General features: G+C 44.6%; 1 protein-coding gene across 2 annotated transcripts in view; it reads right to left on the bottom strand.

Annotated features, from left to right (window-relative positions):
• COL26A1 (collagen type XXVI alpha 1 chain) overlaps positions 1-21,432 on the bottom strand; it is a 476,576-nt gene extending 455,144 nt beyond the window's left edge. For both annotated transcript variants that reach the window (XM_075594341.1, XM_075594340.1), the window contains exon 1: positions 21,124-21,432. In XM_075594341.1, the coding sequence (XP_075450456.1) occupies positions 21,124-21,275 (152 nt within the window). In that variant the 5' untranslated portion in view covers positions 21,276-21,432. The remainder of the gene's footprint in view (positions 1-21,123) is intronic.
• Between the last annotated feature and the right edge of the window lie 1,269 nt (positions 21,433-22,701).

Consider the following 22,701-nt stretch of genomic DNA (forward strand, 5'->3'; position numbering starts at 1 on the left):
TGCTGTTTGCCTATTGGGCGATATGTGCTTACTCGAGAGTGTACTTAAAGTGAGTCTCCTTAAACCGGGGTATGCCTGTATACAATAAGTGAAACAAACAAAATCAGACAATTGTAAAAGAAATCTCTGCCCCGGAGAGCGTACACTCTAAAAAAATATGGGGTTTTTTGTTGCAGAAAACTGGCAAAAAGTATGACAAAAAATAGTATTTGAAATATCCAAAGGAAGTAGAGATGTTACTAGATGATGGGATTATTGAGATCTTATTGAGCTTCAAATTTACAGTAAATAGCTTATTTTTCAGAACATAAATTCCCTCCACGTTTTATCGGATATATTCTTAATGGGAAATTTCTGTGCGATACTGCCAGCGACACTTTTCCTCTAAGGTGTTATAATGTAAATGTCAATGTTTCCACAATACATTAAGAAAATGTGTGTTCGTTTTACTAATAACTAATCGGATTACCTATTGTGTCACAGGCCAAGGTGTTTTTGCTCTGTAACCAATTTTTTTTAAATGAAGGAAAATGTACCGTATGTAAGCAACACTGGTTTAAAAGAAATATATACATAATTGAAGGCTGTGTGTCGTTTCATGTGTGATTGAAAAGCAGTCTAAAGATTCTTCAAGTCATACTTTTAGACCAAAAAAAAAAAATAATCTCTGTTGCCCCAGGGGAGCTAGGCTGGAATCCAGATGAGACAGGACATAACAGCAGAAAAAAAAATGTGACCACTCTTCCATTGTACACAAATGTTTGCCTAAGAGGGAAGAACAGCTTCTTATTCCAGTAAAACCAAAACGGAAATAGTAAAGCTGTCAAAGGAACGTATTTTCTATGCCGCGGAACAGAAATTGTTGAAAATGTAAAGTAATATTTGGGTGAAAGTTCACATAAGAGTAGCCATTTCTGAAGAGTTCAAATGTTCATGGCAGTGTTAAAAGGAGACATGGAATGAGATTTGTCAGAGCTATTTGTATGTAGCATGCTTTCTAAAAATACAAAAACATCACATAAGGCGTATTGATTATAACTTATAACTCAGAGTAGGCCAGCAGCCAAGGATTTTAAAAGGACAAAAAAAAAAAAAATAGAAGGTTGGATCTTAAAAGTTATAAGATCCAACCTTCTATTTTTTTGTCTTTTTAAACCCTTGGCTGCTGGCCTACTCTGAGTTTATCTAATACACCCAATTAACACCGTATATTTGTTCCGACATCTCCAACACCTTATGCATCTTTAGATTAAACTTTCGACCACTTAGTCACAAACAACGTGACTTTTCTGTACCTGAAGAAAATCTCTAGTGTAGAGAAACACCAGCTTAGAATGCATCATAATAACAACGTCTCAAGATTTGTTACAGTGGCCAGTTAAGTTACTGTAGGATATGCCAATTTTTATATATCTCTGGCACTTAATGGCATCCTTTCATTCACAATATCTTAGAAAATAACTGAAAATGTCAAATTACGTGAGTTTTCTATTTTTATTGTATTAGGAATTAAAAGATTATTATTATTATTATTTTATAAAACGGCACACAAAGTCCCACTCTTTTGGAAAACATCATATAATACTAGTGCACAAAATCTACCATATTTTTATTTACTATCTTTGTTGAGCACCTCACATACTGTATACCTAAAGTATCAATTTTATCAATCTATATTCACCAAAAATATGAAAGAAAAGACAATATATGTGATAGGTACAAATACAATGTGTAATCAGTTTGAATTAGTCAGGCAACAGTGTGATAAAATGTTGCTATAATACAAGTTTAGATATTTGAACACAGATTCGAAACTTCTTATTGGGTAAAGAGATCATATACATTTTACTGCATTGCCTGAAGTTAATGAGTCCACTCACTACTTCTCTCTTTAACACCATCTGTCATTCCATTCTATCAACCCTAAACATCCTTTTTTGCTACTTTAATGTCTTAAGCCCCTGACACTACTTCTTAATGTCAAGCCACATTAAACATAGGTAATAGTCTCAGTCCTATATGTGGAGATTACGACATTATAAAAACCCATAGAGGAAATTTCCCCCAACCTCCAGTTGTGCCTATGCACCAAGCAGCCCTTTTAATATATTGATGGAGAGGTCCTTGAATCACATTTGGCCGCATTTACTTTAGGAAACAAAGTTAGTCATAAAAATCATGTTCTATAAATTCAAGAACATGTCTAATCTTTTCAAAGATAAATGTAGTAAAAACAAAAACACATAAGTATTGGGAAAGCATGGAAAGCTGCTTTATGGTCATGCTGGGAGTTCATCAACCCGTCACGTCAGAACACTAGAGGAAAAAGAGCCATAGTGTAGATACTCTCTATCATCCTACAGTAATTGCACTTACAGTACAGTATATCACTACGGAAGTGCTTTCCAGATGAGAAACGGTGTAATAAAATATTCCTATTTTGGTGATTGAACATGAAAAAAAAGATTAAAAAAAGAGAGAGGAGGCTGAAAGCCAGCGTCCACATGTGGGCAATTATCCAGGCAACTGCCCCCATATCTATACTTAACGTGGTGAAATATAGCCCAATTTATTACTGTGCCTTTGTGATTTGATGTAAATGAACAATAAAAGCGTCAATTAGAACTTACCAAGATCAGAGGTTCCTAACGTGTGATATGAGTATAACTAATAGTGGACAAGAGTCTATAAAGTGATAGCCCAATGAGTTCTCTGATGTGGTTGTTTAATGGTGTAATCCCAGCTGCAGTAGTGATGCAAAAAAAAAAAGAAACTGCCAGATTTATCAAAGAAGAAAGAATGTTATACGTCCAAATGGTTTTTGTTTCTTTCGTACATCTGTTGCTGTTTTATGTAACACTTTTGCACCACGTCTGCAGTCAGACTCAAAACACATTTGTTTATAGTACTGTATAGATAAATGTATCTATATATATATATGTGTATATACATATATAAAATTATTAAATATTATACTGTTGGGGAGAGGAAAACCGATACAAAATGAAAACAAGTACAATATTAACACTTAAGACATTTTAGAGTTAAAATGCAATACTTAATTAATTAAAACAAAGGGAAAAAATAGACAGAAGCAGAAATATACTGTAGGTACACTGTATATCATGTCATACTCTTGTAGAAGGCTTGCTGATTTTTGGAATTTTTTTGCCGTAATGATATTAAAAAAAAAAAGGTTGGTAACTGCGTACTTAGGGGGAGATTTACCAAGGTCTGTTGCTGGTTAACGTACCAGATCCACTGTTAACTGTAATTCAAGTCAATGGCTGTTAAAGCTGGATGGGGTGTGTTATCCTGCAACAAACCTTATTGAATCACCCCATAGATTCTCACATAGCTTACCCAATACCACGGTACAAGATAAAATAAAGTATATTTCCATTTACTACATTCTCATTCTATCAAGTGCATTAGCGCTGATTCGACCCTACCGCGCGTAAAGCCCCATTCACTTCATAGGGGCTTTCCATGCTGTAGCACCAGATGGGCACTATTGTAGTTCTTAGAATATGTCCATTAAAATCAAACGCTGCCACTGTTTTTAACAAAGGATTCAAAACAGATGCATTTCACAAGCACCTGCACAAAGGACTGTGAATGCCTATCCCAAGGAGCTATCAAATATGAAATATAAAATGAATTGGCAAGAGAGCAGAATCAATCTTGTAACCAAATTATGTAGACTTTTCCCCCCTCTCTATTCCACTACTCTTTCAGCAATAATTATGCAACTGCTTTGTGGATTAGGCCACTGAGGCATTGAAATTGAAATTACACGGGGTGCAGTTTTCAATATATGGTGTACCCAAGTGCTGCTACAGCTCACTCCATAATGGTAGACACCCATATCACAGTACAAATGAATCTTTCAGGACTAAAGAGGAGAAATAACTGTGCTAGAGGTACAGCTGGATCATTGTCTTCACAAACCACTCATGTTTGCTTCTTATCACACACAGTTTACAGAAACTGTGCACTTCTTGCATCTTGAATGTATTCCTGATAATGTAAGAAGAAAAAGGAAAGCAAACATTCCTGACAGGGTCATTTCCTAATGATGTCAAAGACTTCCAGTTCTTATGCAAAGTATCTATTTACAATAAGTACACAAAAGGTCACTGTTTTATTATAGTAACTGTCATTGTTATTATTATGATCATTTACTGTATTTATAACGCACCAAGGTATTCTGTAGCGCAGTACAATAGGGTTGTAGGACGAAAACAATAACATATCAAACATTAACATACATTGCTAGAGTATGGAAGAAGGTAAGGAGGTCCTTGCCCCAAGGAGCTTACAATCTATAAAGGAAGGCTAAGTGGAAACATAAGATACAGGGGGATAAGAATGTGGATGTGTTTCAGATAGCTGCTCCTTTTTAATTGAAGGAGTTGGTGTTGGGGAAGAAGTAAGTGGGATTGTGCAGAGGTAGAACTGTGAAAGCAGGATATAGTTTGAAGATGGAAATGCTTTAATATACATCAGAAATATTTTACCGAAGACAAATAAAAGAGCAGCTGTAATATCGGCAGCAAATGGCTGACACCCTTTGGCTGCCACCAAAGACTGCTGCTGTAAGGATCCGCGCTGCGGGCATACCCGCTGCCAGCGCCTCCTTACCTCTCCTACATGCCGCCCAGGCTCCCCGGCAACATACTTCGCTCCTTGCGGCTCCCTCTCCCGCTGCCCCCACACTTCCGGGGCGCGCGCGCGGACCCAGGCTGCCATTTACGGGCGCCGGGCGCCTGACTCCGCCCCCGATGACGCGGCGCACACTCCACTCACTTCCCTGCCTCTTCCCCGTCTGGTCTGCCCCCCAGGCCCTTCTCTCCCATCAGACTCTTCCCCGGGCCGCTCCTCCCCTCGCTGTGACAGGCCCCAGCTACCCAGACACCTTTCCCCTATCAGGTCCTCCCCCGAGCCGCTCCTCCATTCCTCCCCTTGCTCTGATAGGCCCCAGCTTCCCAAACACTTCCCTCCTATCAGGTCTTTCCTCAGACCACTCCTCCGTTCCTCCCCTTCCTCTGATAGGTCCCAACCCCCCTATTTAGTCTCCCCTCACCATTACCTCCTTGCTCTGCATAGCTTATGTACCTTGGTGCTGTCTGCTTTTGCCTGGCCCCTTTTGTCTTTCAGTCCCTGTTCCTGGATATTCTGCTGACCTCCCTGGATATTGACCTTTGGCTTTGGACTTCGTTTATGCTGCTCCCTGGTACCCTTGGACTTGGCGTTGGACTCTTTACCTTGCAGACTTCTATATCCCTTGGACACGGCTTACGGACAATGTACTTCGCTGCTTTCTCCACTCCACGACCATTGGCTTATGGACTATACCTACCACCGCTGGAGTTGGCAAGTACGGTACTCTTTCTATTGTTGTTACCCGGACCATCTACGCTACTTCCACACTCCGGCTGCGCCCCCGTTTACTGTTAGGTGTGTGGTATTATCCCTTTCCACCTCAGTCCCAGGGTCTCGTCTGGCTTGTGGGCAGGCCGAGCGTTACAGCCTCATTTGCTGTGACGTGGGTGTTGTTTCTAAGGCCGTGCTTATAGTCCTGGCTACGGCGATGGCAAGGCAACGTCGTGCCAAAACAAAGTTGATTTAATCTGTCGTGTGCGCCTATAATGGATGCGACGGCAAAACACAGAGACCTAAATCGCTGAAGTCAATGAATTTTTTTTTTTTTCGGCGACCACCGTGTGACGTCAGCAGCACGTGAGCAGTTCAGCCAATGAGGGCGAATCGCTCACGGCCATGCCCCCACCACGCCCCCCGGTCACTATCTCTTGTCTCCTGCACTAAGCTGAAATCGTTACTACAACAGTGACGGATGATATCATGCAGTCGTGTCGCTTTGCCGTAGCCGGGACAATAAGTACGGCCTAAGAGTGTCCGAGGTGAAGTGAAAACAGCTGAGCAGCAAACAGACTCCCATAGTAAAGATTCTAGGGGGGGAAGTGCTGATGATATCCAGGTCTTTGAAGTTGCGTCTGTCGTTTCCTCATGAAGTTAACCCTGTCCACACTGGCTTAGTGGACAGGAGCAGTGAAGGTGATGCATATTGGGGAAGCTTTCTTACAGGGCTGCCTTTGCTGCGACTCGAGTGTTGTTTCTTAAAGCGTCTGAGGTGAAGTGATACGGTTATGTGTTTGCTTGACACATTTTTCTCATAACAGTCTCCATTTGACGTTGGCTCAGGGGCTTACAACAATTTTGGCCAAAAATGTCAAACTAAAAGACCATTTTACTTAATAGATAATTATACATATATATTTAGGCACTGTACCGTGTATGATTTTCACTGGATGTGCTAAAACTGAGCTTTGTCTGTGTTTTATGTGCTGTCTCTGGTTTTAAATATATATTACCATGCTCAGTAGCACTCCTCTGTGACACTCATATGCTTATATATATGTTGTGGTTATTTTGGGGGTTCAATAGGAGCTTGTTAGGTGTCCAGTATATTTTAAGATTTATCTACAATGGTTAGTGACTGGACATATTTATTCCAGAATAAAGAAGATTACAGTGAGGTTTTATAGCCTACCAGTGACACTTTCTGAAACTAACATGGAATAAGTTATAGGGGGATTTGCTGGAACACAATGACATAAAACATCAGTATTATAGGGCCCTAATGGAAATTGTAAAGCCAAACATTGTTTTGATGGACTCGTATAGTAAATAAAACTTTGTTATGATAATTGTTAATGACATTATTGTTTGCAATGCTAATATATATATATATATATATATATCACAATTATTAAGGTTATGGTGGGTAAAAAAAAGTGACAAAAACCCTCCACAGTAAAGCATATAGCAACTGTAAATATTACTGTATGTTCATTTGCATGTCTTAGACAGGACTGCAACCCTGTCTTTCACCATTATCGCCCAGCACACAGCGCTTCCACTGCAGCAAGGGATTCTGGGAAATGACATGCAAATGAGCACACACTGCCACCTTTTGTCTCAAGCTCGTATTACACAAGCAAATCTTTAAGCCAATGCATACTGCTTTAAACACAGCTTTTAGACAGAGGCTGGGATGAGATGCAAAGCCAGTAAACCCACTCACAGGCATGTTTGTACAGCCCCCTCTGTGTGTAGTTAGATGATGATAACAACAGCATTGAAGAAAGTCACTACTCACAGCACTATGAACGATCCAAAGTACCAGAAAGATGCGCGCGTCTCCGTTTTGGTATACGAAGCAGGTAAGAACCCCGAGCAGCCGAGCAGCCAGGCGAAGGAGACCACAGCTCACGAAAAACAGGGAACCAGAATGAAGTGCCAATAAAAAAAGGTAAGATTTATTCTTTTCAGGAATTCATCAACTGCACAGGCATAGACCAGGAGTGATCCTCTTATACGTTTTGCGCTGTTCAAGAGCTTGAACAGCGCAAAACGCGTAAGAGAATCACTCCTGATCTATGCCTGTGCCGTTGATGAATTCCTGAAAAGATCAAACCTTACCATTTTTTATCTTACCTATTTTTTTTAACTTCATTCTGGTTCCCATATTTTCGTGAGCTGTGCTCTCCTTCGCCTGGCTGCTCAGCTGCTCGGGGTTCTTACCTACAGATGTGGCAAGACTAACTGTCCTTGTATCTGCAGAGAAAAATGTGGGGAGTCGTGATCACCCCTCTGACCCTCATTCTCTCTCGTCACAGAGTACTGTGACCTCCTACTGTTCGGCCTTCCTGCCTCTCACCTGTCTCCCCTACAATCTATCCTAAACGCTGATGCCAGAATCCCTCTACTCTTTCCTAAATCTGTCTTGGCGTCTCATCTGCTGAAATACCTTTCCTGGCTTCCTATCAAATCCTGTATCATATACTCAATTCTCCTCCTCACTTCTAAAGCTTTACACTCTTCTGCTCCTCCTTACATCTCAGCCCTAATTTCTCGCTGTACACCATCCCGACTCTTGCATTGTGCCCAAGGATGTCCTCTCTACCTCTTTTGTACCTAAAGCCCTCTCCTGCCTTAAACCTTTATCACTGACTGCCCCACACCTCTGGAATGCCCTCCCCCTCAATATCTGACTAACACCCTCTCTATCCACCTTTAAGACCCACCTTAAAACACACCTGCTTAAGGAAGCATATGAGTAGCTCCATGGCTGATATTTTACACCTCATACATATACCTTGGTCCCTTGCAGACGCACTTACCAGAACGCCCTCCTACTGTCTTTGTACGTTCTTCCTATCTACCAATTAGATTGTAAGCTCTTCAGAGCAGGGGCTACTTTTCCTTCATGTTACTTTTATGTCTGAAGCAGTTCTTCCCATTATGTGTTATTTGTACTTTTTGTTATTTATGATTGTCACGTGTATTACTGCTGTGAAGCGCTATGTACTTTAATGGCACTATATAAATAAAGACATACATACCCCTGAGGAAGCTTTTTAAAGCGAAATGTGTAGGGTTAATGTTGTGTTCCCTGCTGAGCTCTGTGAAGATTGAACACTAAGACAGGCGAGGCTGAGTATCCGGCTACAACCACAGACACAGCACATCAAGTCCATTGCTGAACCGGGATGTTTCCCAAAATGCGCTTTAACTGCGCCAGATTGTAAGTGGCATTTAATTTTTGCGCAGTAAACCCTTTTTTACAGTACGTCACCATATTGTGCTTTCATTCATTTTCATATCTGTTTTTCTTTTTCATTCCTACCTATGGAACTGGACTTTTATCGATTTAACCCAACAGGAATTTTGTAGATTATTGTCTTCCCTTTCATAGTCGATTTAGGTAGTATATTTTTCTCTTTGTTGTTTGCACTTATGCCATTTTTTTCACATATATACACACCACATAGGAATCTGGAGTATAAAAGCAGAGGAAAGTTCACCTGTTCCTCCAGCAATGTCGTGAACCTCATCATATGCATGAAATGCCCAGGGGGCTGCTACTACATAGGTGAGATGGAACAGGGGCTAAACAAGAGAATGAATCTGCATCACATGCGGAACAAGAGACAGTCCTGTCGGCGAACATTTCTCTGACTCTGGCCACAAAATGAACGATCTTAAGGTGGCCATACTCAAAGGTAATCTTAGAACACCGAGAAACGGTTGCATGAATACACATATATGCAACTGCTCGGGACACTTAGCCATGGCCTAAACCGAGACCGAAGTTTTATGAGTCACTACTCTGACATGAGAGAACTCTCTTCCCATGAGTGCTAAAGGCCATGTCGATACATACTGCGCTAAATATATATATACGCACACACAGCTGTCTCTTACACATACAAATACTCTATGTAATTCCATCCCTGTATACCAATAGGTACCACATAATATCTACACACACTTCTAGTAATACAGCCACTTACATTTCCACACCTACCCACACTATTGATATACACTCCCACTCCACACACACACCTTTTGTAAAGCGCTGTATACACTGTGGGCTCTTTACCAATTTATATTTACATACATACATACACACACACACACACACACACACACACACACACACACACACACACACACACACACACACACACTCTTACATTACGAACATTCAGGGACTATTTAACACCTCACGTCATAAATCGACACTACACGGGGTGGTGTTAGGTTTCAGTCACAGATAAAAAAAAGTGCATATACTATAGGAACCCAGCAAAATCTCCCGGTCCCCCTGGGGGTTTACACACCCTGCCATAAAGGCTACATTTTGGGATAATTCCACCAGATGTGTAAAATGGAGCCCAAGATATTACACAACAGTCAACAAAGAGGGTAAGCTTCAGGAAACATAGCATACAGTTTGACAGGGGTAACATGCCACCTACTGTATGCATAATTAAACAAATATTTTCTTTACTAATGACCCGTGGACTTTAATTATGACCCACCCACTCTCAGACATTTTACCAGCCGTCGGCGTCCAAACAGGTGTGATATCATGCAAGTATCTTTTTTAACATCAGCAGAATCGGACGTCGAAGCTTGGTAAAGCGATGAGGTAATCCTTTATAATTAACTGATATTATTCTGCCAAAACAGGAATTTGCATCTGGATCACATTTGGCAAAGCCTTTAGAAATTTGTTTCGAGTGGGGTGTAGTTAGATTTATTACAATAAAGGCAACTGATTTAGAATTGTTTATTTTGTAGCCAGATAGACAACCAAATGTATCTAAAGTTTGAATTAAGTGTGGGAGGTTACTGGTTTGGAAATTGATAGAATCACATAAGAAAAAAGGGCAATTTTCAGATTTTGTTTTCCCATTTGAATACCAGAGATATTTCGATTATGTCTAATTAAACAGGGCAACAGAAAATAACGGATTTTCAAGTGTTTTGCCATATGAATAAAATTGATGATACACCTAACACTTAGTATTATCTAAGTCTACCTGGTCAAGATGGATTATCTATTACATTTAAATTGGCATACAACGTAATGTGTGTGTTAAGAAGGGATATAGGCCCATAACTAGTGTAATACACTCTTCTCTCCCCCCCCCCCCACCCACCCCCTAAGAGAGATCTGGAGCTACATAGTATGGTTGTGGTGCTGTGTAGCTCACCTGTGGTCATCCAGGAGGCCTGAGTGTCCGCAGATGGTAGAGGAAGCAGCAACAGGACAGACTTTTGGGTTCGTTGGTACAGTGCCTCCAGAGGCAGGGAGTAGTCCCTACAGGAACCCCTTCCAGTAATACAAGGCAAGGAACAGTTCACCATTTATTGGCAGGCCAGTCCTGATCCTTCCTTCTCATGCCAGAGAGGCACTTTACACACAGTATACATGAAACACTTCTCTCACAGTTCCCCTGACTGGGCCCCCCTGGGGCTTGAGGCCCCTGAAGCTAGTCTCAACCCCCTTACCCCCTGATGAAGCAAGGTAGAAATATTGCCCAACTCTCTAAGGAGCAGGTTAGACTGGAACCCCCCCACCCCCCTGCCGGCACATGCTCCAACGGCTTCCAGACTAGCACTAGCACAAATTAACTCCTGACTAAAGGAGCTCACATGCTGGCCCATGTGACAGGGATTTAACACTGCCTGCACCTTACCAGGACTTACAATGCTAGGGCCAGGAAACACAAAGTCAGGGGCACTAGGTTACACGCTCCACATGGTGAAATCCCTCATGCCGCGCATGTGGCACACAATTTATGTACCACTGATAAATGTGTGAAACACAACATAACATTAACATCAAAGTGTATAATTGGATAACCGGGCACTCCTATACAGGAGAACCCATAACCCTTGCAGCACATATCCTGCTCTGTAATCATCACACATTATCAATTTGCAGTACAGTTCCTGCTCTATAATAATACTCTTCAGTAGTAGTGAGTGGGATCAGGTTTGCAAACCAATTTGCCATCCCTGTCCAGTACTGTGACCGAATAGCATCCCTTCTGACCCTTTTCAGATATATACTCTACACAGTCTATGTAGATGTTTCTACCTACTTTCCACACTTTGAGATAAGAGACCCTGTCCTCATAGTAATGAGCCCGGCTGCTGCAGCGGGAAGACATAGTCCAGGACTGCATCCCTGACCCATTCCTCCCTACGGTCCTCTACTTTCCTCATTAGAGGCTCAGGTACATAGAGGTAGTCATGCCCATGGGATTTCCGGTAATACTGGATCACTATTCTGCCAGCTATACTGTTTTTTATGAGGTTTTTGCCTGCAAGCCTGCTTTGGCAATACCCAGAATAAAGGCTCCTCCGATATGGCCTCATACTTAACCACCTCTTGGCCTGAAGGTTAAATTAGCCCCATAGCTACAGTATATCCTTGCTGCAGTTCCTGATAATTTCTGTGGCCTGTTTCTGGTGTGAACTCTCCCTCTTCCAACCACTGATCTACCGCATCTTTTTGTACTAGCACAAACCTGGTTCTATTCATGTGCGGAACATACTCCTAGAACATAGGATCCCACCAGTGTACAATTTTCCCCGCATCAGAACTAGGCATTATATCAGTACATTTAGTTTTCACAGTCCTATAGGAGAGGGTGGTTTGGGCGTTAACGGCCGGCAACCCCCACCTTCTAAAGGTGAAATAGAACTAAACAGCAATATTCCAGGCTCATCATTATTAAAAGATATCTTTACAAGGATGGCTCGGCACTACATTGTCCCTCTTTGGGGAAGAACTTTTATTTCAGTCTCTGGGGCAATTAGAGTGTCCGAGTAAGTCTCGCCTTAGTGACATGTCCATAGGTTTACCCCGGTTTCCCCATTTACCTTGCGCCGACCGCAGCCAATCACCGCCATCACATAGGCCATCTCGTGCTCAGGAAGGCCATTGAGCTCAGGAACCTCTTCTACTGCATCAGCCATCATAACCTCCCTGGCTATCTCCCGCTCTCGACACCGCAGTAGAAACTGGTTGACTGGGTCAGTGCTCACCAGAGCACCGATCCTCGGATCCACCCTGGTGGATGAATCTCTTGTAACTCCCACCGGCAGCGCCAAAGGAGTCGTGGTAGCGGCAGTGAAAGGAGGTACCGGCCTGTTCCTCTGAAGTTGATGCACCCGGGACGCTCTTCTGGGCTGAGGCACCCTCAGTGAGCAGGTGGGCTGATGCACCCTCGGTGAGCTGCTGGGCTGATGCACCCACAATGACCCCCCGGCCAGGAGAAGGCATCACCGTCTTCTGGCAAAGTTCCTCCGCAGCCGCAGATTCCCGCCGCAGCCGCAGATTCCCTCCGCTCAGGCGGGTCGCCTTTGATGTCGCAGCTGAAGCCCACCGGAGCTTCTTCTCATTGTGGGCGGCTGCCCAGACGACATACTCACACCGGGAGAAGAAAGTAACGGTCTAACCAGAGTCTCTGCGGAACAGGAAGTGGTCCTCAGGGTGGAGGATGATGCCCGCAGAGACCTCTCCACATAGCAGACGATGTCCTGGAAGTAGGACACATACACACACACATATATATATACACACACATACATACAATCTACATTTATTGACACCTCCTAATTTACAATCCAGGTTTCTATGTGGTAGTGCAATTATGTGACCAGAGCTATCAACCACTATTGCCTAAGAATAAATTGGAAAAGGAAAATAGAGTGGGGGAAGGATAAATATACAACACCATTATACAAATTGATTTCTCCGCTTTCCTTTCTATTCTGGACATTTTTTTACAGCAGTGCTTTACCTTATCCTGATATAGTATTATTTGGTACACTTAGAGCAGCTACCGCTCTGGCAGTTCATATTGAGAATTCATGTGGGGACTTTGTGGCTGACTCAATATTTTTGTTACAATTCTTACAAATAATCTCATTGGTCTATCCCAGTGGTGCGCAAAGTTGGGGGCGCGAGATTCGCTGCGGGGGTGCAGGGCTTACAGAGGCCCTGCGCGCTTCCCGAAGGCATTTAAATTAATGCCAGGGGAGCTGCAGGTCCTCTGCACACCTTACTTACCTTGATTCAGATGCTCCTGGTGACGCGTCGCCATGGCAACGCGGCGGGGTCATTTGACATCACGTTGCCATGACAACGTGACGTCATGATGCCAGGATGTCTGAATCAAGGTAAGGGAAAGGGGGGGGGGGGCACGAGGAGAGGGGAAAGCCAGCAGGGGGCGCAGGGGAAAAAGATTGCGCTTCCCTGGTCTATCCTACACAATGGGTACTATCCCTGACCATTATTCTATGACCTTCGCAGTCAGTTCTCTTTTTTGAACTCACTCGGGGACACTGTGTTGACTTATTACCTAATTACTGGTCAATCCGGGTCGTTGCCACTACCACTAGCAGGTTATGACCCGAGGTGACTTCTTCTGCACCTAGCTGTCAGTTCTCTGTAGAACTCCCAGTCAAGGATCTAGTATCCAACCGTTTTATCCATTATACCAGCGTTTCCCAGATGGTGGGTCGCGACACGACACCGGGCCATGAAAGCAAAATGCCGGGTCGCCTAAAAAAACTCTCGAAAACCTAGGTGTTTCGTTCTTGGGTTTTCGTTTTTTCACAAAACTCTAAAATCCGAGTAAATAACGTTGAATCGGGACTATTGAATAAATAATTCAATTAATCGAGACGAACGACGCACTCCGTCCGCGTCTCACTACGCCATTTCAGAGTCTCGTTCGCGGCAAAGTAGCCCAACCAACGGTGAGGCTGCGCGGCGGCGGGAGAGACACGCGACTTGCGATCTGGTTGCCAGTTGAAGCTCTGTAGTAGTACTGTACATTCAGTCAGTTTCATTGGGAAACATTCTGAGGTGCGGTGACGTGGGAGACTGTAGGATCCGGGTATCGCGAGAACACGCAACACCCGGAAGTCACGCAGTCGCGTTGTGGTGTCAGTGTGTAGCAGCGCGTGGGACGGGCGCTCACTATCCCAAAAACTGAGTCTAGACACTTGTACAACTGGTTACGCAAACGGAGCTGTAATCTTTTCATTTCTGGTCTCACTTACTGCTTGCATTTTTGTAAGAGTAAATGCTTTTTTATTATAATATCTGAAAACTGTATGGACATTCATATCTGTTTTATTTTACCTATAGGCGATAAAAATTTTAGTGGGTCACGAAGAAGAAGTGTAAAAATAACCGGGCCACGGGAAAAAAAGTTTGGGAATCGCTGCATTATACCATCACTACCTGTGGTGTTCTGCTTTACTCACCTATGCCTTATTAAAGCCTGTCTCACGGACAATTGGACTGCTCCAGCAAAGTGGGAAACAGATCACCCACAATTGTCCTTTGTGCTATCACGTACTGTATACACCACTAGCTACAAAGTGTTTGGCACTAGCTAGTCGCTGTATAAGGTGACTGATAACGGTGGATTTTGAGTTTCATACTACCAGTATTACCTGATATTATTATTTGTATGTGGAGCCAGGTCCCCTCTGCGTGTTGCTGCCCCGCGACCTTCCCCTCGTTTTCTCCGCTGCCGGGGATCACTCGATAGACCCGCCGGCATTTCTGGAGGGTGAGGGCCAGCGCAGGGAGCGGGTTAGCGTTCCGGCGGTTCCCGGCGGCTCCCGAGCAGGGCGCCGCCATCTTGTGATATATCGAGCATGTGCAGTAAGTCCCGGAGGCCCGGCAGAGTTCGCGCATGCGCAGGATAAGCGCGCAAAGCCCTAGCCTACCAGGGAAGGTAATAGCCAGGGACTACAGATCCCATGAGCCTTAGGGGACCCCATGTGACGCCAGGGAGCCAATAAGGCTGCAGGAGCTCCCTGCTTGCAGGGAATTAGATACATTTCGCGCGCGAGGAGCAAGGCAGTGCAGGACCGGGAGAGCTAGGGGAAGGAGGTGAGTGCAGGGGTCAGTGACCCACTGCAATAGGCCAGAACACCCTTAGGCCCCAGATAGGTCCTGAACTCCTCCAGCTTGTGGTGCTTAGGGACTGGCCCTAAGTTAGGGACTATCCCATTAGTATTAAAGATAGATAGGGACACAGCGGACGCTGCGCTCCCTGAACGGAGGCTTGGGCTCAGGCCTACACCCAGAGACAGAGACTATCTCCAGGGTGGGATCGCCCCTGGCAGACCCCGTGCAAGGAGATTCCAGATCAGAAAGAATCATCAGGGAGCGACTGATCCTTTGCGAAGTTATTTGCTGGCCTGAGTGCAGGAGCGCTCGGCAGGTACCTTCATAAGTGCACCAACCTATACCATTCTCACATTACCTATTCACATAGTGGCAGCGCTGACCACGGGACAAAAGGGGGGTAGGCTGTGGACACGGTGTGGGGATACACGGTGGTGGGCGGGTATACTCCTAGTGGAGTAAGAGACATTGAGAGGACTGAGTTACCTGGGGGGAGATAACCCCTAGAGGGGGAGTGTTATTAGTGTACGCAATAAGAGTGTGTTATTGCTTGCATATATATGTTCTGCGTTACAGTAAACTGGTTATATATATTCCTGAGTACGTGGTTATTGTATATGTGGGTCCTGTGTAGACAAACTTCTATATATCCCTAGAACCCTACACAGGTGGAGGCGCTGAAATCAAGAACGACCCAGAAGATTCACCCCAGGCTCTCACTGGCGGAGGCTCAGCCCTCCTGTGAGCCTGACAGGTATAACGCACCACACCTGGTAACATATATGTTCCCCCTTACATTCATATATATATATATGCGATTGGGTGGGGTGGAACACCCGTTACATATGATTCTAGAGAACGGCTCTCTAGATACCCGGTGAGCCTACTATATGTTCCCCAATACGTGTTGGGAACAGATTGATCACCCTTGATCTCCTTTTTTATTATACCAATCTGTGGTGACTGATATAGTCATGCCTAGTCACTTGATAAAGATCTGTTTTGGTTGAAACGTTGTGTGGCGCGAATAAAATATCTTTATTATGAAATCCGTACAGCGCTGGATCCACTTTTTCTTTTGATATACTCAGGCCAACATACATATCGGTACTGGATCCAGAATTCGATTCAAAACTCCCACTAGGATCACAGCTGCATCATAGTTGTTTTAAAACCCAATATTTTATCCTTGTTGACATAATAAAATTTATTTTAAACTAACTTATTTACACCAATCAGATGAGTGTCCATACTAGGTCTCTTCTCTCTTTTTGTCTTAATATAGTATTATTTGTTATGGAATCAAAAGGAGATATTGCATCAGTGAGCCACATGTAATCTTGACTCACTCACTCAAAGGTAACTGCTACTGGAAATGGTAACATAGATCCAACAAGCTTAACCCTTCTGCTTTATCGCAGCATCATATTGACTTTCCTAGTTAGTCTGTGATTATTATTAATATTGTTACTACAATGACTACAACCTAACCCATTACTGTGTAAAGTTACAGTATTTGTGATGTAATCTGCAAAGAAAAAAAAAGGTTCTGTAGTCATCGGTCCGAGAACTGGGGGTAAATGCATCAAAACTGGTAATTAAAGAAGTTCATAGTGACTGGCACACACAACTTTGAGGAAACTCCCTTGTTAGTGCAAAAAGTTATCCAGCTTTATTCAAACACTGATATAATTTCAGTAATATTGCACACATCACATTCCAGACGTGCAGCTACATTTTGAGGCCTCTTGCCACTTTGTCAGGCACGCGGTACGTTGGCTGTCACGCCACTTAAAAAAGCTGCGCGTTCCCAGCGTAACGTCAGACCGGCGTGACTGCGTCACTACGTATGTGTTATTATTCCATTACTGCTGTTTACGCGTTGCCATTGGAAACCTGACCCTATTAACCCCCCATGGTGCTGGCTATATGTAAACACTCCAAAGAAAGGGGGAAATGAGGAAAGAGAAGACGAAACTGAACAGAAAAATAATCAGTGGGTGCAATCCATGTGAATATCTCAAAGTATCCCATAGGAACTCATGCCCTTACCCAAATACGGCTTAGTAAACACAACATTCACAGAATTGAGGTCTACTGTAGCCAAAAAAACACTTTGATAATCAGATTCAGCGTGTTGGTGCTTTTGCTTAATCAATAGATGATATTCTATACAAAATACAGACCCGTCAACTATCACGGATTTTACACGAGCACGTGGATTTGCAGCCTCAGGGGGGAGAGCTATACCTGTCATGCAGGCAGCGCACCCCCTCAGCGGCAGCGCACCCCCTCACCGGCAGCGCACCCCCTCACCGGCAGCGCACCCCCTTCCACATACCCTCACCGGCAGCACAACCTCTCACCGGGAGGGCACTCCCTCACCGGCAGCGCACCCCCTCCCACACACCCTCACCGGCAGCGCACCCCCTCCCACACACCCTCACCGACAGCGCACCCCCTTCCACATACCCTCACCGGCAGCACAACCTCTCACGGGAGGGCACTCCCTCACCGGCAGCGCACCCCCTCCCACACACCCTCACCGGCAGCGCACCCCCTCCCACACACCCTCACCGGCAGCGCACCCCCTCCCACACACCCTCACCGACAGCGCACCCCCTTCCACATACCCTCACCGGCAGCACAACCTCTCACGGGAGGGCACTCCCTCACCGGCAGCGCACCCCCTCCCACACACCCTCACCGGCAGCGCACCCCCTCCCACACACCCTCACCGGCAGCGCACCCCCTCGCCGGCAGGGCTTGGCACCTGTCACTCAGCGTAGAGCCGTGGGCAGTGCACAGTGCAGTATGCGGGGGAGAGGCTGAGCATAATTAGGGCCCTGGTTGAAGTAAGGCCCCCCCCTGCTCTGCCCATCCACCCCCGCCTGTCCCCACGTCATCCTCTACCTTCTCATACCCTGTTATCGATCCTCTGCTGCGTCTTCCTCTTATCCTCCGCTGCTCCCCATCCCTCCTCCGCTGTTCTCCATACCCCTCTGCAGCTCCCCATACCCCTCTGCTCTTCTCCACCACCACCCCCTTCTCGATCCCCCCTCTGCTGTTCTCCATCCTCCCCTCTGCTGCTGCCCATCCTCACTCTGCTGCTGCCCATCCCCCCCCTGCTGCTTCCCATCCCCCCTCTGCTGTTCTCCATCTCCCCTCTCCATCCCCCCTCTGCTGTTCTCCACCCTCCCCTCTGCTGCTCCCCACCCCCCCTCTGCTGCTCCCCACCCCCCCTCTGCTGCTCCCCATCCCCTCTCCGGTGTTCTCCACATCCCTCTGCTGCTTCCCCCCCCCCTCTGCTGCTCCCCCCCCCCTCTGCTGCTCCCCACCCTCTGCTGCTCCCCCCCCCTCTGCTGCTCCCATCTCCCCCTCCCTGCTGCTTCCCATCCCCCTCTGCTGCTTCCCATCCCCCCCTCTGCTGCTTCCCATTCCCCCTCCGCTGCTGCCCAACCCCTCTCCACTGCTGCCCATCCTCCCTCCGCTGTTCTCCATCCCTCCTCTGCTGCTCCCCACCCCCCTCTGCTGCTCCCCGCCCCTCTCTGCTGCTCCCCGCCCCTCTCTGCTGCTCCCCGTCCCTCTTCCATTGCGCCCCCCCCCCTCTACAGCTCTCCATGCCTCCCCAACTCCTTTTTAGCTGCCCTTTCCGCAAATATCCTTCCATAGACAGCCCCAGTAAGGAACTTTCCCATTACCCCGCGTCACTCTGTCTCACTTATTTTAGTACGTCTAGGTTGACACCTCTGCACATATCTGCAAAGTACACCTAACCAAACTAAAACCTGGTTATTTCCAGACTTTTACTGCGATTACCTGCGAAATCAAAAGTTACCTTACATTTTTGTAATAATATATATTGGCGTTATGTATTTAAAAAAAAAAAGACTACTGCGTACATTAAATGACCTACACACTAATGTCAATGAACCCTCTAATCAAGAAAAAGATATGGACCTAAACATTAATTAGTGCATGATGTCAAGTATAAGATAAGCCAGTGGCCCACTCTGGACCAAGGCTGCCCTCTACAGGGAGTTTTTAAGATTTCACATAAGTGAACCAGTAAATTAACCAGCTGGTGAGTGCTGTCTTCTCAGAAATATCAACAAGGGATTTTTGGACAATGAAGTTCACATGGGCTCCTGTCCTCACCCATGTCCCACATTGTCTGCTGCCTCCAGTTGCTGGTACTGGTGTATTTTGAGTTGTTCTGCATCAGCATAACCCACAATGTGCCAAATACATTAAGCTCCATTAGTCTATTTTAAGATAAGGTTAAGCTAAATTAATGCTAGGTTACTCATAACACCTATCCACTAAAGCAAATAACCTAACGTTTACCCTATGCTAATGAGTTAAACAACGGCCATTGCTTTTGCATATAATTAGCTTAGTGGATACCCGTTAAACTCATGGCAATAATGTCCGTTACCCATGTAAGTAACCTGACTTTTTTTTACCCTGATTGGATGTAGCTTAGCATATCTGGCCCAATGTAGGAAGCATCTCTGCACGCAATACAATGAGAAAGATAATATAATCTAAAGCTGGGTGATTAGTTAACTCTGTATCCGGCTGAGCTCAGACAGAACGTGATGCGACACTTCTGTCGCAAATTTGGGTTGTGCGGTGGGAGTTTTCAAACTGAAAACTCCACCGGCATCAAAGTGCAGTGTTGTTGCTGCGACATTTTGCCGGCACAACCCAAATTGAAATTTGGGGCTACAGTCGCATGATGCGAGCTGGTTCAGCCAATAAAGGCGAACCAGCTCCGTGACGCGTTCGTTACACGCTCCCCCCACGCCCCCAAATTCTGCGACCTGACTCCTGCAGTTTGAGCAGAGATCGCTGGGCTGCAGGAGCAAGCAGCGGGGGCGCGAACGCTAGCAAGCAGACGTAGCACCCTGACTGAGCCAGCCCATAGATGTTGCTTGTAGCTTTCTGTTTCATGTAGGAATCCCCATTGGGTTTCTTACCATTGCTTTCTAGTCTTGCATGCAATCATAAAGGTAAAAAGAACACTTTTAAAGGTACAGAGCTAAAGAGCAAAAAAATATTTAAACTACAAAAAGCCGTCATATTTAATACAGCAGCAAAAGGCAGATTTTACTATTGCACGTTAATGAGCTAAGAACAAATAATAGTGTTAAATGAAAAACATTTCTGCAAACAATAAATGATATGATTATTGCTCATTGTAATCCCATTTCTATGCAATCAAAAAAAATGAAGATGCAGCAGGCTTTATGAACAAAAATGTATATAATCCTTTAACTGTTCCAATTCCAGAGGCCAAGAGATCGTCACTAAGGGGACAATTCTGGTGCACAATCACAGGGTCAATTGTAAAAAAAATATATATATATATATATATATATATATATATATATATATATATATATATATATATATATATATATATACACATGTAGAGGTATCAGTACCGTGTTAGCCGAGCTTCAATAATCTAAAAATAAATAGATGATACCGTTCTGTGGCTAACGAAATGCTTTTATTTGTGCGTGCTTTCGAGATACACTGATCTCTTCTTCCGGCGATGTTACAACATGTTGTAACATCGCCGGAAGAAGAGATCAGTGTATCTCGAAAGCTCGCACAAATAAAAGCATTTCGTTAGCCACAGAACGGTATCATCTATTTATTTTTTTATTATATATATATATATATATATATATATATATATATATATATAAAGAGTTTGATAAGTAACCCTCTAAATTAGTTTAAAAGCATAACGCTTGTTAACATCCAAATGATTTAATAATGGTTTTACTCACCGGCGATTTGAGAAGCTGCCACTGGCAGATGCTGAATTCTGATCAGGGTAGTTGTGCTGCAGGTTGGATGCTGGGAATTGATACATGAACCCAGTTCCACAGGTAAATCCAAAGAAACTGAAGTACCAGAGCAAGACAAAAGGAATTTTCATGTTGATGAATGGAGAAACAATGCAGATGTGAAGACCAATGAACAAATCCAGTTACAAGTTAAAGGGTCCTAAAATGCAGGAGCCCAAACACACTGCAGAGTTGAACTGAGCAGACAGAAACTGGTTGCTCAAGTAATTCTGCACTAAAGCCCTTTAAATTTGGTGAGGTTTGTTCCAGTCATTGAAAAGGGGGCTGTAGCCTGTATGTTAAAAACACAGTATATTACCAGCACCATCTAGTGGATAATCTATGTATAGTAATTTAGTGCATATAAGGCACGAAGGAAAATTGAGGTTCCTTGAATACAAATGTAGTAAGACATACTGTTCTCGGTGCATCTATCACATGCGGCCACCGGACTGCACTGCAGCCGCACGTGATCAAGGCAAGGTCCCAGTAAGTGGTCTATGACCATATAAGCTAGTAATCTTCTGAATGGAACCCACGCATCGTTAATCCTCCCGGACCAACCACCAGTCTGGAAGAGGTGCGCAGAGGGACAGAAGCAGTCTCTCTCCGTGTCTCCCTGAGCAGCTCAGAAGGTGAGAAGCAGTCAGTCCGGCCTGTCCTGCCTCTTGATGATGTAGCTGCCCGAATATATACGTCATGAGATGGTATACTCTAGGACCATATTCGGTTATCTACGTCATCAAGGGGATTGATCGGGCCATTTAAATCATGTTAATGTGGTTCTATAGTATTCCTCCTCATGACATAGATACCCAGATTGAGGCAGCTACATCCTGAAGGGGAAGGACAGACTGGACTTATACAAAAAAGAATCCATGTACAGTACAATATTAAAATAAGATGACATATCCCCCTTGTAGGAGATGTGCAGATGTTTTTAGAACAGGAGATGTTTTTAAAAGGAAAATAAAATAGCCTTTTATTTGTCACAATTTACAGAACATAAAATTGCATTTACCAACAAAAACAGTGATACAGGGAAACCGAACAACCTATCTCCTATCGGGAGCGCTGACTAGACAGCATTGTCTCTGTCTACAGGTTGGGGGGCTAGGCCCCTTACCAACAACAAAAATACATCACAGAGTGGAGGTCAGTTACCTTTGGCTGGGGTAGGGGTCTGGAAAACCTTAAGCAGGCTTCTCTCCACAGTGGTCCAGTGTGTGTCTGGAACCAGAGAGACCCAGTTTCCCTCTGATCTCTCAAATAGTACAGGGTTTTTCCCTGGACTAGAGATCTCCCTGCAGTCAATGCTGCAGGGCTTTTAAAAGAGCAGCTAGCTGAGTCAGTTAATTAGCACCGTCTACTCTGAATGAACCTGCTCAGTGCTGGACTCCAGTTCGCTACATAGCTTTTCCTGTACAGCTGCTTAAACAGGGAAGGCACCCTGTTCCATTACTCCCCTGTTTGTGTGTAGCTAGGCCTAACAACGGTGGAAGCACTGCCCCTCTACTC

This window comes from Ascaphus truei, chromosome 3, assembly GCF_040206685.1.
Source record: "Ascaphus truei isolate aAscTru1 chromosome 3, aAscTru1.hap1, whole genome shotgun sequence".
Lineage (NCBI taxonomy): Eukaryota > Metazoa > Chordata > Amphibia > Anura > Ascaphidae > Ascaphus > Ascaphus truei.